Source organism: Schistocerca gregaria, chromosome 5, assembly GCF_023897955.1.
Source record: "Schistocerca gregaria isolate iqSchGreg1 chromosome 5, iqSchGreg1.2, whole genome shotgun sequence".
NCBI lineage: Eukaryota > Metazoa > Arthropoda > Insecta > Orthoptera > Acrididae > Schistocerca > Schistocerca gregaria.
In genome coordinates this window covers 567,860,108-567,876,405 of record NC_064924.1, presented here as the reverse complement: position 1 = coordinate 567,876,405, position 16,298 = coordinate 567,860,108, and the positions used below count along the sequence as shown (strand labels likewise).

Below are 16,298 nucleotides of genomic sequence, written 5' to 3'. Positions count from 1 at the left end.
GCAGTAGTGTGAACAATAATATCTCTGGTGGTTTCATATGTGTTGAACTTCCAACTGGTGTAGAGCACGATGTAATTCTGTCCAGTAAATAAAGTAAGGATGTGTCTACCACACTCCATGTATCGTTTATTGTGTATGGACTCCCACAGGTACCTCATTTCCTACAGTGGAGTTAGACATTTCTCTTTGCAGTCTGCAAAATGACTTTCTTGGTAGAAGAGAGAATTGAAATTGTGGAAGCATATGTGAAAACGGGTTCGATCAAGGAAACCCGCAAAATTTTCGAAGTCAAGTATCCAGATAGAGGACTACTAGCAAAGAAAGCAAATTTGTACACCAACAGATCTGTGCAAAATGTAAAATGACAAAGAGTTCCTTCAGCTCACACACCAGAAGTTATTGCAGACATTCACTGAAGAATTATTCAGAGCCCAAAGTAGTCTACATGTAAATTAGCCCAATATGCACATATAAGTAGGAGGAGTGGCCAGTGGATATTGAAAAGTTCAATTTGAAGCCATATTGTGTGATGGTTGCGCAGCAGCTGCAGGAGGATGGCAGTCAAAAAAACATGTAGTTTACTGCACATGGCTGTTGAATAACATCAACGATGGTTTGTTAGGCCCTTTCCATTAAATCATGAGTGATGAAGCATGTTTTCATGTGTTCAGTCATGTGAATTCAGAGAATGCAAGGTACTGGGCAATGGACAACCCTAACATTGTGTGTCAGCAACCATTCCATGATGAAAATCTCCAACATTTGATGCATTGTAACAGAAACTTTTTTACACTACCCTCAACATGGTTGCATGTATTGCAATTATTGATACATTTCATGCCTAATCCATTGAAACTTCCACATGGGAAAAATATATTAAAAACAAAGATTCCAAGACTTACCAAGCGGGAAAGCGCCAGCAGACAGGCACATGAACAAAACACACAAACACACACACAGAATTACTAGCTTTCACAAACAATGGTTGCTTCTTCAGGAAGGAGAGGGAAAGACGAAAGGATGTGGGTTTTAAGGGAGAGGGTAAGGAGTCATTCCAATCCCGGGAGCGGAAAGACGTCCCTTAGGGGAAAAAAAGGACAGATGTACACTCGCACACACACATATATCCATCCGCACATACACAGACACAAGCAGACACTTATCCATCCTTACACACACACACACACACACACACACACACACACACACACACACACACACACACACTTATCCATCCTAACATACACAGACACAAGCAGACAGACAAATATGTCTGCTTGTGTGTGTGTGTGTGTGTGTGTGTGTGTGTGTGTGTGTGTGTGTGTACACCTGTCCTTTTTTTCCCCCTAATGGAAGTCTTTCCGCTCCCGGGATTGGAATGACTCCTTACCCTCTCCCTTAAAACCCACATCCTTTCGTCTTTCCCTCTCCTTCCTGAAGAAGCAACCATCTATTGCGAAAGCTAGTAATTCTGTCTGTGTGTGTGTGTGTGTGTGTGTGTGTGTGTGTGTGTGTGTGTGTGTGTGTGTTTTGTTCATTGTGCCTGTCTGCCGGCGCTTTAATTTGAACCCAACAATTACGTTTTTTATTGTCTCTGTTTCATTTCGAAATCTTCTCTATCATCTTGCTTTTTCTTTTTGTTTGTACAAGTAGTTTCACTTTGTACTCATCTTCCCTTTTTCCGTAATCTACCATACATTTTATCCTGCCTAATTATACTCAATAATACGTAATTTACTTCCAAACCATAACCTAAAATTTTTTAACGCTTTCAACATAACCGCTGCTATAAAATCCATTGTTCCAAGTTTACAAACATTTCGTGTAAACTCGTGAATACTATTTCACAGCTTCAGTTCTTTTCACCCATTAAACAAGCATCTCAGCTATTTCCAACAACTTTCGTTTTATTTCCATTCCCGTTTTTCCCACATAACTGATCATTTTCTAGCAGCTTCCCACAGGTTTAAACGTTATTATTTCTTCATCAAACAATTGTTAGCCTCATTCTCATAACCTGCCAGTACATAACCAGTCCTATGAATACATTTACACGAATATTTTTCGAGATTTTATTCGAAAATTTTTTTCGAAATTTTATTTTTTCGGGAAATTTTTTTCGAAACTTTTTTCAAAAATTTTTTTCTTTTTTTCTTTCGAAACTTTTTTCGAAATTTTTTTCTTTTTTTCTTTCGAAACTTTTTTCGAGAAATTTTCCTGAATTTCCCCAACCTTTAACGTGGTTTGGAGACAACACAACCACCTAACCCTTTGCACCCATTGTTGTTCACCAACCTAAGTTCAGCACAGGATGAACATAGCTCATCTCAAACCAACACTTTTTCGACTTTTTTCACACCCTTATCTCTCCCTATATAAATTTCTATTTATTTTCACTTTAACCTCATATTACCCTTTCCACCTTCTAATACCATGTCAACCTCACAACATCCCTACAACGACCCCATTAAATTTGATTTACATTCCCTCCACAAACATGCCCTCACCCTAGCCAGATTACGCTCCCATATTTTATTTACTCAGGCTTGTCTGACATTTGGCATTACCCCCAAAGGCCTCACACTTAAAGTTCCCATCTCTGGCTGCAATCCTTCTTTCCATCAGTCCTTATACCAGTTCCAAACAGCACAATCCATAGCCCTCACCCGCCTAATCCTTCACCTATACATCGACTCGGCCAATGAACACACCCGTCAACTCCTATCCCAAATCAAAGTCCTAAATCTTTCCTCTCCCACATACACACCGGCTGTTCATAGCATCCTCCTACAGGCCAACCGCAAATTAGAACAGCATGCCACCCTCCACCTCAAAAAACTATCCAATCTCCTGGTTTCCCACCTCCGGAAAGGCAACTCACTCACCCTCCACAACCTTTCCAACAAACCTCAACCTTCTCTCATTGCACACAGACCCAGTCTCTCGCATCTACTCAATCTCCCAATTCCAGCTCCACTCCCCACAACACCTCAAAATTCTAGTCAACACAATCTGGAACCACAACACCCCAATCCAGTAGTTAACCTTTCCTCCAAACCCCTCTCCCAATCTGAAACCTCTGTCCTATCCAAAGGCCTCACCTTCAGCCCCACTCCCAGGTTCAACCAAACTGCCCTTGTCAAAGATTTACTGTCCTACACTCGTAGTCTCTGCTGGAAATATCACTTTGCCATGAAGAAAAATAATCCTGATCCCACTCCTAATGATCCAACTCCCCAGGACACTATCCAAATTGAACCCTGCCTGCAACAGTTCCGTCGTCCATCACAGCAGGACCCACCTCCTCTTCCTCAAAATCACCCTCTCCAAACCTTCCAGGAATTTCTCACTTGCAGCCTTGCCTCTCAGTCTTTCTTGAAAAACCTTAATCCTACTCCCAACATCACCACAGCCGAAGCCCAGGCTATCTGTGATCTGAAAGCTGACCGATCCATCATCATTCTTCCGGCTGACAAGGGTTCCACGACCGTGGTACTTGATCGTCGGGAGTATGTGGCTGAGGGACTGCGTCAGCTTTCAGACGACTCTACATACAAAGTTTGCCAAGGTAATCCCATTCCTGATGTCCAGGCAGCGCTTCAAGGAATCCTCAGAACCTTAGGCCCCCTACAAAACCTTTCACCTGACTCCATCAAACTCCTGGCCCCCCATGACACCTCGCACTCCTACCTTCTACCTACTTCCTAAAATTCACAAACCCAAACATCCTGGACGCCCCATTGTAGCTGGTTACCAAGCCCCCACAGAATGTATCTCTGCCTACGTAGATCAACACCTTCAACCCATTACATGCAGTCTCCCAGCCTTCATCAAAGACACCAACCACTTTCTCGAATGCCTGGAATCCGTACCCAGTCTGTTACCCCCGGAAACCATCCTTGTAACCATTGATGCCACTTCCCTATACACAAATATCCTGCACGTCCAGGGCCTCGCTGCAATGGAGCACTTCCTTTCACGCCGATCACCTACCACCCTACCTAAAACCTCTTTCCTCGTCACCTTAGCCAGCTTCATCCTGACCCACAATTTCTTCACTTTTGAAGGCCAGACATACCAACAATTAAAGGGAACAGCAATGGGTACCAGGATGGCCCCCTCGTATGCCAACCTATTTATGGGTCGCTTAGAGGAAGCCTTCTTGGTTACCCAAGCCTGCCAACCCAAAGTTTGGTACAGATTTATTGATGACATCTTCATGATCTGGACTCACAGTGAAGAACAACTCCAGAATTTCCTCTCCAACCTCAACTCCTTTGGTTCCATCAGATTCACCTGGTCCTACTCCAAATCCCATGCCACTTTCCTTGACGTTGACCTCCATCTGTCCAATGGCCAGCTTCACACATCCATCCACATCAAACCCACCAACAAGCAACAGTACCTCCATTATGACAGCTGCCACCCATTCCATATCAAACGGTCCCTTCCCTACAGCCTAGGCCTTCGTGGCAAACGAATCTGCTCCAGTCCTGAATCCCTGGACCATTACACCAACAACCTGAAAACAGCTTTCGCATCCCACAACTACCCTCCCAACCTGGTACAGAAGCAGATAACCAGAGCCACTTCCTCATCCCCTCAAACCCAGAACCTCTCACAGAAGAACCCCAAAAGTGCCCCACTTGTGACAGGATACTTCCCGGGACTGGATCAGACTCTGAATGAGGCTCTCCAGCAGGGATACGACTTCCTAAAATCCTGCCCTGAAATGAGATCCATCCTTCATGAAATCCTCCCCACTCCACCAAGAGTGTCTTTCCGTCATCCACCTAACCTTCGTAACCTCTTGGTTCATCCCTATGAAATCCCCAAACCACCTTCCCTACCCTCTGGCTCCTACCCTTGTAACCGCCCCCAGTGTAAAACCTGTCCTATGCACCCTCCCACCACCACCACCTACTCCAGTCCTGTAACCTGGTAGGTGTACACGATCAAAGGCAGAGCCGCTTGTGAAAGCACCCACGTGATTTACCAACTGACCTGCCTACACTGTGACGCTTTCTATGTGGGAATGACCACCAACAAACTATATATTATGGCCACCACATTCACCAGGTCCGCAGCTCATGGTCTTGTGGCTAGGGTTGCTGCCTCTGGATCACAGGGTCCCGGGTTCGACTCCCGACCGGGTTGGGGATTTTCTATGCCCGGGGACAGGGTGTTTGTGTTGTCCGCATCATTTCTTCATCATCATCATCATCATCATCATCATCATCATAATCATCATCCTCCTTCATGATAGTGGCTAAATTGGACTGCATAAAAATTGGAGTATGAAAAAATTGGGACTATGTAGAGGCGCTGATGACTGCACGGTTGAGTGCCCCACAAACCAGACATCACGTTCACCAGATCTAACAATGTAATTTTTTCCTGTGGGGACACTTGAAGAGAAAGGTCTATGAAACAAATCCACACCCTATACAGGAAATGGAAACAAGCATCACTCATGAAGTTGCCACTATCGATATCTAAAGTTTACGCTGGGTGTAACTGAATGTGCTCGGATGTGCACAGCTGAGTATTGATGTTGCATGGGATCACTTTCAGTATCTTCTAGAAATATATTTTTCACTGTATTTTTCATTGTAAATAAATGGTAATTCCATTTCAGACCTTTGTTTCTGTAATTACACTGCATTTCCTTTGTACTTACACGGGCTATTTTTATCTGCCCCACCCTGTGTAATAAAGTCAGCACACAGGATAGACACATAATAAAATTGTGAGTATTCTGTAAAAATCGTCTTTTGACAGAGCTTTACATTCCTGGTGATTTCATGTAAATAATCAGTTTTGAAAATGTAATTAGATAAGTCATAAATCTACTCACAAAGTGGTGGCAGGGGAACACACATATAAAAGGCATTACATATACAACTTCTCAGAGTCAGTGGCAACTTCCTCAGGCAGGAAGAGAGTTGAAGAAAAAGGACTAACCAGAAACCCTGGGTCAAAGGAGACTTACCGGACAGGATGAGAAGGAAAGACTGATTGTTGGGATGGCACTGGGCGAGATATGGAAACCTGAGAGCTTACAGGTGGAAGTTGGGATAGTATAAAAGACAGAGAATAATGCTAAAACATCATACATCATTTAATGAGAGTGAAAACCTAAGTACCTTGTATGTCATAATGGTGGGAAGGGAAGGCGAAAAATAGCCTGGTCGGAGAAAATTAAAATGAAATGAAGAAAAGAATAGTTATTGTGAAGAAATGCTGAGACCAAAGAAAGTAATGCAAATTAAGGGCAGGTGGTTGGCAAGAACCAAGGACATGTTGTAGTGCCAGTTGCCACCTGCTAAGTTCTGAGAAACTGGTGTCTGAGGGAAGAATCCAGATGGCACATATGGTGAAGCAGGCAACAAAATCATGGTTGCTATGTTGTAGTGCATGCTCAGCAACATAATATTCTGTGTTGCCAGTATACATCTTCTGTCTATGGCCATTCGTCCTAACTGATAATGTAGTGGTAATCCTGCTGATGCAAAAGGCTGAAGAATGTTTACATAACAGCCGATATATGATGTGTTGTTTTGCAGGTTGCTCTCCCTTTGATAGTATATGTTCCTCCAGTGACAGGGCAGGTGTAGGTGGTGGTAGGGGGATGCACAGGGCAAGTCAAACAGTGGCGATAGTAACAGTGGTAGGAGTCATTGTGTAAGGAGAATGGTGCAGAAGGAGCATAGGTTGGACAAGGATATTGTGGAGATTGGGATTGAAATGAAAAGTTATTCTAGGTGTGGTGGGCAAAATTTTAGACAGAATGGATCTCATTCCAGGGCATGATTTTAGGACATCATGGCGGTGTTGAAGTAGCTGATTAATACATTCAAGACCAGGATAACACTGAGTGACAAGTGGTGTACTCCTAAGTTGTTTTTTAGAAGAATCATAGGTAACAGGATTGGATGTTGTAGGAAATCTGCTTGTGAACTAGGCTAATGTGATAATTATACCCTGCGAAGGTTGAGGCGATAATGCTGGCGTAGTGCTGTAAAGAATCTGCATCTGAACAAATGCATTTGCCTCGAACACCAATCCTATGAGGAAGAGAACGTTTGATGTGAGTAGGATGTCATCTGTCAAAATATCAGTACTTTTGTTTGATAGTAGGTTTAAAGTGAACAGAAGTGTGTATCTGGCCTTCGATGAGGATGAGACAAGGACCATGTGAAATGTAGTTGGGAGAATGTATACCTGAATAAGGATTCCAAGAATTATAAGGTCAGCCTCACATGAGTTCATGTGTCAATGGTGTCATCAATGTATCTAAATCTAACGAGTGGCTGAAGGCTTATGGATCACAAGAAAGCCCCCTCCAAGCAACCCATGAAAAGGTTAGCATAGGAAGGAGCAAACTGTCATCTCCTTTGTGATAGTAAGCCTTGTCCTCTTAACCCTTGACTGTTCTCACAATTTTTGTATAAATTTTGATTTTTCTGATCTTTTTCCTTGCTTTTATCCCATTTTCTATCTTTTTCCTCCTCTGCTTCTCTTTCTTGCAACTCTCACCATCTCTGACACTTCTGATCCTCTTCTCTTGCCATAATGAATCGCATCACATACTATATTCATTCTCTCCGAAAACATGCTTTTGCACTATAAAAATTAAGGTCCCACATTATGTCTCTTGAAAGCTGCTTGTCCCTTGGCGTTACTCCAAAAGGCCTAACATTGAAAGTCCTTATTTCTGGATGTAATCCTAGGCTACTGTGCACCAGCCTCCCACCTTTTCCTAAACTACTTCAACAATTGTGTTTCCTTTCCTGTCCCTCTGGAGCTCCCTAAATGACCACACCATCAGTCACTACTCCTCCTGGAGAAACCGAGAATCCCCAACATGCTTAACATCCCCAAGCCTTCACCACTGCCTCACAGGCCAATAACAGCTCATAATCACAAAAACCAGTCACAACAATATACCATTCTCAATCTCTTATCTGAAGTGCTCTCCCCTCCTGAATTATCTGTATTATCCAAGGGTCTCACCTTCAGCTCTAAACCTGCATTTAATCAAGCTGCTTTCCTTCAAATGTTATGTCACAGGAAATATCACTTTGTAGCCCAATCTCAAAGTCTTTCCAAAAGCAAACATGACATTGAACCCTGCCTTGAACAGTTATGACCATGATACCAACTTCATCCACCACCACTACCTCAAAAGTTTCCTTTACAAGCCTTGTAATAAGTCCTCACATGCAGCACTGCTTTACAAACTAAAACATGACTCTATCATGTCCTCTACAGAAATCCAGGCTCTTTATTCACAAATATCTGATGACTCCATCATTATCCTCCCTGTAAACAAGGGATTTGGCACTGTGGCACTTGACCAACAGGAGTATGTAAATAAAGGTCTACACCAGCTGTCTGACACCTCTGCATACAGCATCTGCTATCAAGAACCAATACCTGTGATTGAAACTTACATGCAGTCACTCCTTAAAACCTGAGGCCCCCTAACACCTCAATCCATAGAACTTCATACTCCACCCAAACCATGCACACCCACATTTTACCTTCTTCCCAAGATCCACAAAAACAATCATTCTTCTTGTCCCATAGTTGCTAGCTTCATAGCTCCCACCAAATGTACATCTGCCTTAGTTGATCAACACCTGCAACCCATACTACAAAGACTTCCCTCCTATATTAAAAACACCAACCATTTACTAGATAATCTGTAATCTATGACTGTCCCACTCCCACCACACACCTTGCGTGTCACTATTGATACCACCTCCCTCTATACCAGCATCCCCCATGGACATTCTCTGTCTGCTGCTTAAAATTCTTCAGTCAGTGCCCACCTGATTCCAAACCTATGACATCCTTCCTGCTCACTTTAACCAGCTTTATACTAACCAACAACTATTTTAACTATGAGGGGCAGACAGACAAATAGATCAGGTTTACAGCCATCGACCTGGGTGACTCCTTCCTGTGCTAACCCTTTCATGGATCGATTGGAGGGGAGCCTTTCCTGCGATCAATATGCCTTCTGTCTCTGGTTTGGTTTAGATACAGTGATGACATCGTTGCCATATGGCCTGTTAAAATTCCTGGAATCTCTAAATGCTTTCTTCCAATGAAATTTCACATGATCCTATTCCAGATCACTTGCCACTTTCCTTAATATTGATCTCGTCCTTACTGTAGGCCATCTAAACATTTCTGTCCACATTAAACCTACTAACAAAAAGACAATACATACATTTTGACACAGCTTTGGTAAGGGAGGCAAACATATTTGTTCAGATACAGGCTCTTTACTGCTATACACCACCATTACCCAAACAGTCTAATTCAAAAGCAGATTTTCCAGGCCATAACATCCAATCCTGGTAATGCTGATCACTCTAAAAAACAACTTAGGAGTACCCCACTTGTCACTGTGTTATTCTGGTGTTGAATGCATTAATCAGCTGCTTTGACAAGGCTATGACTTCCCAAAATCACGCCCTGAAATGAGGTCCATTCTATTTGAAATTTTGACCACCACAGCTAGAATAGCTTTTCATTGCCCTCCCAATCTCCACAGTTCTGTTGTCAGGCTCTATGCCTTTTTGCTCCCATTTTCCTACCCTATGGCTCCCACCCCTGCGACCGTCCTCACTGCAAGACTTGCCCTATGCACACTACTACCACCTCCACCACCTATACCATCCCTGTAACTGGGAAAACATACTACCAAAGGAGAGCCACTTGTGAAACAACACATCATATACTAGCTGTTACAAAACACACACACACACACACACACACACACACACACACACAAATTTAACTCCTACACACATGACCAACATAACCACAGTCTCTAGATGTTGAGTCAAGACAGTCGTTTTTTGTGCCTATCTGCAACTCAGCATCTCTGCTGTATGCGGAGGAACACTTATCCATTTCACAATATTGTCATGTTCCATCCTGATTTTCCACTATTCAATTCATAGGTATCATGCTCCCATATCCCTCGTGCCAATTATCGCCAGGATAGTGTTTCAAAAACAATGAAAAGTGCAGTGCATATTTTAAACAATGCAAAATATCTAAGATCAATGACAGTTTACAAGTGCTCGAAGCTTAGTGTGGTCTTCTGCGCCAGATGCTTTTAAAAGTTTCCATAAGTAAACTCTGTCTTGAAATCTGCCAAAAAATCCAAAGAGGTTCTGGTTGTATGTAAAGTATACCAGCAGCAAGACACAATCAAAACCTTGTTGTGATAGCAGTTATAACGCCCTCGATAACAGTGTCACTAAAGCAGAGTTTCTAAATGTGTTTTTCTGTAATTTCTTCACCAAAGAAGATGCAGAAAATATTCCATAATATGAATTGAAATAGCTGGCAACATGAACAATTTGGAAGTAGATGCTCTTTTTGCAGTGAAGAAAATTAAGTCGCTCAATAAAGGAAATTCTTCTGTTCCAGACTGCATACCAATTTAGTACCTTCCAGAAGAGTGGGCAGATGAAATAGCTTACTTTTAGCAATCATCTAGGGGACTGGTACTTGAACCTCATCCAGCACACAGTTTTAATCTGCTCATCATCATAAAGAAATGTGCAGGAGGGCCAGGTACCAATATTTGTCTCACACATGCAGCCCCTGAAGTTCAGTGGGGTGGGGGAACAGTTTTGGACTGGTATCCTGAACCAATTTTGGGCAACACTGCTCTATCTAGAGTAACTTGAAATCTGCACAGAACTTGGAGAAGATTTTCTAACTTATATTCTAGTCTTACAGTCAATATTTCAGTGACAGGTTCATCTTTCAAGACAATAATATCTGAGCAAAGCGCAACCTCAAGTAGTATGTACTACCTATGTGTAATAATATGCGACCAAGAGAGAAACATTTCTTTATGTTAAGTGCTTGATGAAGTGTAGAAATGAAATGGTGAAGAGCAAAATTAAGAGTGGAATCTGAAAGCCTGGTTGACCAATTAAAGGCCCCAGGAATGAAAATCGAAAGAGATATTGTTGTGAATTTTAATGTTGGGAACAAAGCAAAACTCTGAACTTGCAGAATCATGCTCTACCCTTTTGAAGAGTGAGTAACTGAAGACGCAAAGCAGTATGCAATTTTGTATTCATTACCAAATACTAAAGAAAGCTTGGTATATCAGTTACCCTTAACAAATATTACAGTAATATGTGTACTGCTGAAACAACAGTTGGACAAACATAATCTATGATAGGTCAATGACACAAATCATTCCATACATTCAGAATAAACTGGAATTATACAGCAGTGTGTTGTTTCTGGTATTGTGATTTGAAAAGAACTAAGCATTGAATTAGCGATACTCCAGTAAATGCCTTTATTCTTTCAAAAATCAAACTCTCATGTTTTAAACAGCTTCAAACATCTGATTACATTACAAACGAGTTAATGTGTGTAAAATCTGATGTTAACCATGTAAGCAAGAAAAGTTTGAAAAATGGTTGAAATGATGCAGGAAGTTTCTTGGAAGTCATTAAGGGCTTTCATTATAAAATACTGACTCAATATTTCAAGCAAAAGCTAGTTGTTCTTGCACCTCAGTTTTTATTACATCATATCCCTTGAAATGTGTGTCATATGATGATCTAATTTTGTAGGTACATTCAGTTATGTATTTAGATACTGTCTGCAAATTGTGTTACAAATAGACAGTAATAAAGAAGTCATAATTAAAACATTGTGTCAGATGCTGCAAAAATGTAATAAGGGATAAACATTGTTCGTTTAGTCGTTTTGTGGAAAAGGGGGGGGGGGAGGGATTAGCTAGAAATAGTTTTGTGGGAGCCTCACATTTTGTGTAAAGTTTGTGGGAAGTTTATTAAATGCTTTCTTTCTAAGATATTGCATGAATGAAGTCTGGGTATTTGTGTGCCATCAATTATCCCACATCAAGGTAAAAAACACAGTTTTTAAATTTTATATTTGTCTTATTGTATTAAACTTCTAATGTATACACGGCTTAATGAGTAAATTATGACAACATTTTAATTTTGTAAATCAGTCAATAATTGCGTGAAATATTGAAAATCAAATTTTTGTTGCCCCTAGAAGCTGTTAGACAGACAATCTGCAACTGCTGATGGGTTGCATGTACACGGATAAATAAAAACAAGTTTACCAGGCTCTTGTTTGGTGAATATTATGCACAGAAAATAAAGAACAAATATCTTCTGATATTGCCTGTTTAAAGGCCATTGTATGTTCTTTCTGATACGTATTAAATTTGTGGAGTGGTTATTTCCTTCATCCTCTGATTATGTAATTTGTCTTGCTCCATTAGAGGAGAATCTTTGTGTATTAATTCTAGAAATCTATATGTTTACCATTTTTTTCCTCTGTGATGAGTGTGGTAGTTTTATCTTCACAGTTAAAAATGCAGTTCTAACACATTAATTAAATTTTATGACCAAAGCACACTCTACATCACTTATTTGTATTGGAAAGACCAGTTTCAACTGAATTGAGCCATTCTAAGATCTAAAATAGAGATAGGGTGAAAGCAGCCAGAAGAATCAGCTGCTGTGAGAGATAATATGATTTTGGATCTGAAGATGTGGCCATACTGAATCATTACAGTAAAAATACATGAACTAGACTGCTCTTTGTTCACAGAGCTGCTAAACAAGATCACTGTTTTCTCAAGGTGCTATAATTTTGTCTCTTTTCACAGTAATTGAAGATATTTGGAGTTAATATGTGTATATATAAAATTGCTGATGTATATTTTCAAATTTCAGACAACTTTTGCAAAGGCTTATCTCAGTCTCTTTTAAAAATAAATGTTTTTGTGTGTAACACTTCCTTTTTTTGATTGTCCGCTCTATGTAGCCGTCATGCTTTCAATGTTCCTAATGCTGTACATGCAATTAACATAAAGACATGCTTGCATATACTTCTAACCTATGTGTTATATGTAGGAAAATTCTACAAAATTTGGTTATGTAACTATAATTTTGCTGTCATAACTTGGTGTGTTGCATATACTGCTAACCTATGTGTTATATGTAGGAAAATTGTACAAAATCTGGTTAGGTAACTATAATTTTTGCTGTTTCATAACCTAGCTTGTTTTTGTGCAGTTATTTAGTGGCTTGTAGAAAGCTAATTTAACTTAAAACGCTAAATTATTTATGCTGATGACAAGAGTCAGCTGCAAACTATTTGCAAATAATTAGCCAAGTTTTACTTCAGATGTAATTAAAAATACACCATTTAAATATTGGCAAATGTTATACAATGTTCAAAAGATGTTTTTTGTTGTTTTTTATTGTTAACTAAAAAATCTATATTGTAGATAAATTATGTGTCATAATTTATCAAAGTAAAGTCTTGCAGTAAATAGTCCATGCCACCAATCTGCTAATATCATCTCAGCTTTTGAGACTCTCTTTATTACTTTCTTCATGACAGACAACTATATCATAGTTTTTCTATTAGCATAAGTACAGTCAATTCAAATCTTGCAGTGTATAGTGTTGTTCTGTCAGACACACTGTATTTTTCACTGTGATGTGGACAATATCTTCCTATTTTGTTTCTGATCAAGGTGTTTTTACTGTGTGGATGCTTCTGTGATGAGCAAGTCATAAAATAATAATTTTCATTTTCAGCAATTCGCTCTGGTGACTATTATATGTTTGAGGAATTTGATGATGAGGACATTCTAGATGCAGATAAAGATGAATCAGATGATTTTGATCATCAATTTGATACTGATAAAAGGAGGGCTACTCTTGGTGAGGTAAGATGGACTTTGTGGAACTGGAATATATTTTCATTAAGTACGGTACGGGAACTATCATACGGTTAAAAGAGAACAAGAAATGTTTTTTCCTTGCTGCAGAACAATTAACAGTTGATGATTTGAACATATGGACAAAATATACAAAATGTCAGATTTTTTTTCATTTACCATGCTTTTATATAGAACTTAGTAATAAGAGTATGCATATTTCTGCAAGAAAATTGGGAGATGTACACATGAGCATATAAATTGTTAATTTCATCAGATCTCTAAATAAAAATGTTATTTTTCCTCAATGGTTATAAGTATCATAAAATATATTAAGTGGGCTCTTCTTCCTTTTCTCAATATTTATTTCAGGTTCACTGTATAAGAGATCCAGGTCATTCATTTGATGCTGTTATTGATTAAGTGTCATTCTTTGTGATACTGTATACATTTTGTAAGCCTACTACATTTCTAGAATTTGATTCTTGTAGAGTTAAAACCAGTTCTTCTTAAGAATGTGATGTTTGTTGCTAATTTTTTATGGTCTGAAGATAACCCTCTTGTTTCTAGCAGAGGTTGGAGTCCAGCTCGATCTCAGTCTCACTATTTACTTTTTCCCATTTTGAAACCTATTTTCCACTTTTGATGTGTGTTTTTCAGCACTGTAATTTACTTTCATAAAATTTCACCCAAGTTGACTCTCTTCATATTTTACTGTTGCTTCATTAGTTTTTGCATTCACCACTGTTCCTTTGAAAACAGAGATGAAGACACAAAAAGTCATTCTTTGTAGGTATCGGGGTTGTATGGCTCATGTTGCAACAGTTGTCAGCCTTATTTCAAAGTAATTGCAAACTATTTTTTGCAGTGTGTTTTGTTTCCTTGTGCTATGGCATAGATATTTTTTTAAAATTTATAATAGAGCACCAACAGTATGGAAACAATCTTTTTTCTGCCGTATATCATAGGGAATTGGACCTATAACGTCTCAGTGTTATTTGGCACTTCTTCACAGACTAAGCCGTCTTTTCCTTCTTATTTTTCTTCTTCTTCTCTTTTACTGCATGACTAAAATGTTCTTCTTCATACTGTGTACTTCTTGACTTTTATTTCACGGCACTGACTAAACTACATAAAAAAGTGCCACTTGGACATCTGCAAATGAATGTGGGCTCTGATTCAAGGGAACAAGTAATAAACCTTATTAAAAAAATTAAAAAAAATCTTCACTGTTAAATAAACACAAAACAGTGAGCAAAATAAAGGCAGTCTGCTCAGAAGTGCACAGCTGTGGAATCAAAATCTGCTGGTGGATAACATTCAATCTTCAGTTGCTCCATCATGTGCATTGAAATGTGCCTGGATCGGTTCTCCTTTGCATGTTGCTCCTCCTGAGGTCATCCAGTGTGAAGGAGATTCCTACAGTGAGGCACAGCAATTTTCAGCTAATTCTAAGTCCATTCAGTGGAGTTGATATCGTCAGATATCTCAAACAATTCCATACTGTTGATTGCTGCCTTCTAGAGGAAGGTGTCCCCAAGGTGGGTAAAGTTTGCACATACATTACCACCTTGAAAGGTGAATGCATCACCAAATGTTGACTGTAAGCTAGAAAATGGTTTTGGGGCAGATTCTCCTAATACTGCACAGCTTTCAAGTTACACTTGATAGATAGGGACTGGCCAACATATGTACAACTTTTTTTATGATGGCTATTGTCTTATCCTTTTTCAACTTTTGTAGTTCCTTGTTCATCCAGTCTTCTTCCTGAAGGTACCTCACATTCATCATATCATTAAAATCTTGCATCAATCTTGTAGGTGGTCTTCCATGTTTTGTTTTTCACTCAGCTGGTTCAGATTCAGATTCTTTATTGGTCATTCAGCATTATTACATGCAATAGACTTCATCAGTTCACTTAACCTAATAATTTTACAAAACAAATTTTTAGATATTTAAGTTGATATTGGGCATTTCTAAAAATTCTTCTAATGAATAGAATGCATTAGTTAACAAGAAGTTATGAACATTGTCTTTAAATAATTTGTCAGGCTTGATTGACCCATTTTTAGACAATTTGTTATATATAGTTTTGGCTACCACTTATCATCCATTTGTGGAAGTGACTGTACCAAGTTAATATTTTGCTGCCTATGACATTGAGAATGTTGTCAATTTCTCCTATAATTTCCTGGATTCTTTCATTATGAATGTGTTCCAGTCTGGAGATGGGTCAACTCCTTCACAAAAAACCAACTCGAGAGTCATCAATTTATACTCCAGGGATACTACAGGGATTCTCATTCCACAACATTTCTTCTTCCAATTCTGCAAAACTTTACTCTTCAAAGAAAGGTGGTGGTAATGAGCACCATTGTCTTAGACTCTTATTTGTGGAGAATTCATGGGAAGCTTTGTTACCCAGTCAAACTATACTATCGCAATCCTCATAAGTTTCTTATTACCTGGACGTACCTGTTACCAATATCAAAATTTTGCATTGCCAACTACAAGTTACTTAGTTGAACTGTACTGT

At 39.5% G+C, this 16,298-nt stretch overlaps 1 protein-coding gene across 11 annotated transcripts in view; it reads left to right on the top strand.

Annotated features, from left to right (window-relative positions):
* The window catches only part of LOC126272844 (piezo-type mechanosensitive ion channel component), a 651,486-nt gene that overhangs the window by 394,620 nt on the left and 240,568 nt on the right, over positions 1–16,298 (top strand). For all 11 annotated transcript variants that reach the window (XM_049976053.1, XM_049976051.1, XM_049976056.1 and 8 more), the window contains one exon: positions 13,641–13,771. In XM_049976053.1, the coding sequence (XP_049832010.1) occupies positions 13,641–13,771 (131 nt within the window). The remainder of the gene's footprint in view (positions 1–13,640; positions 13,772–16,298) is intronic.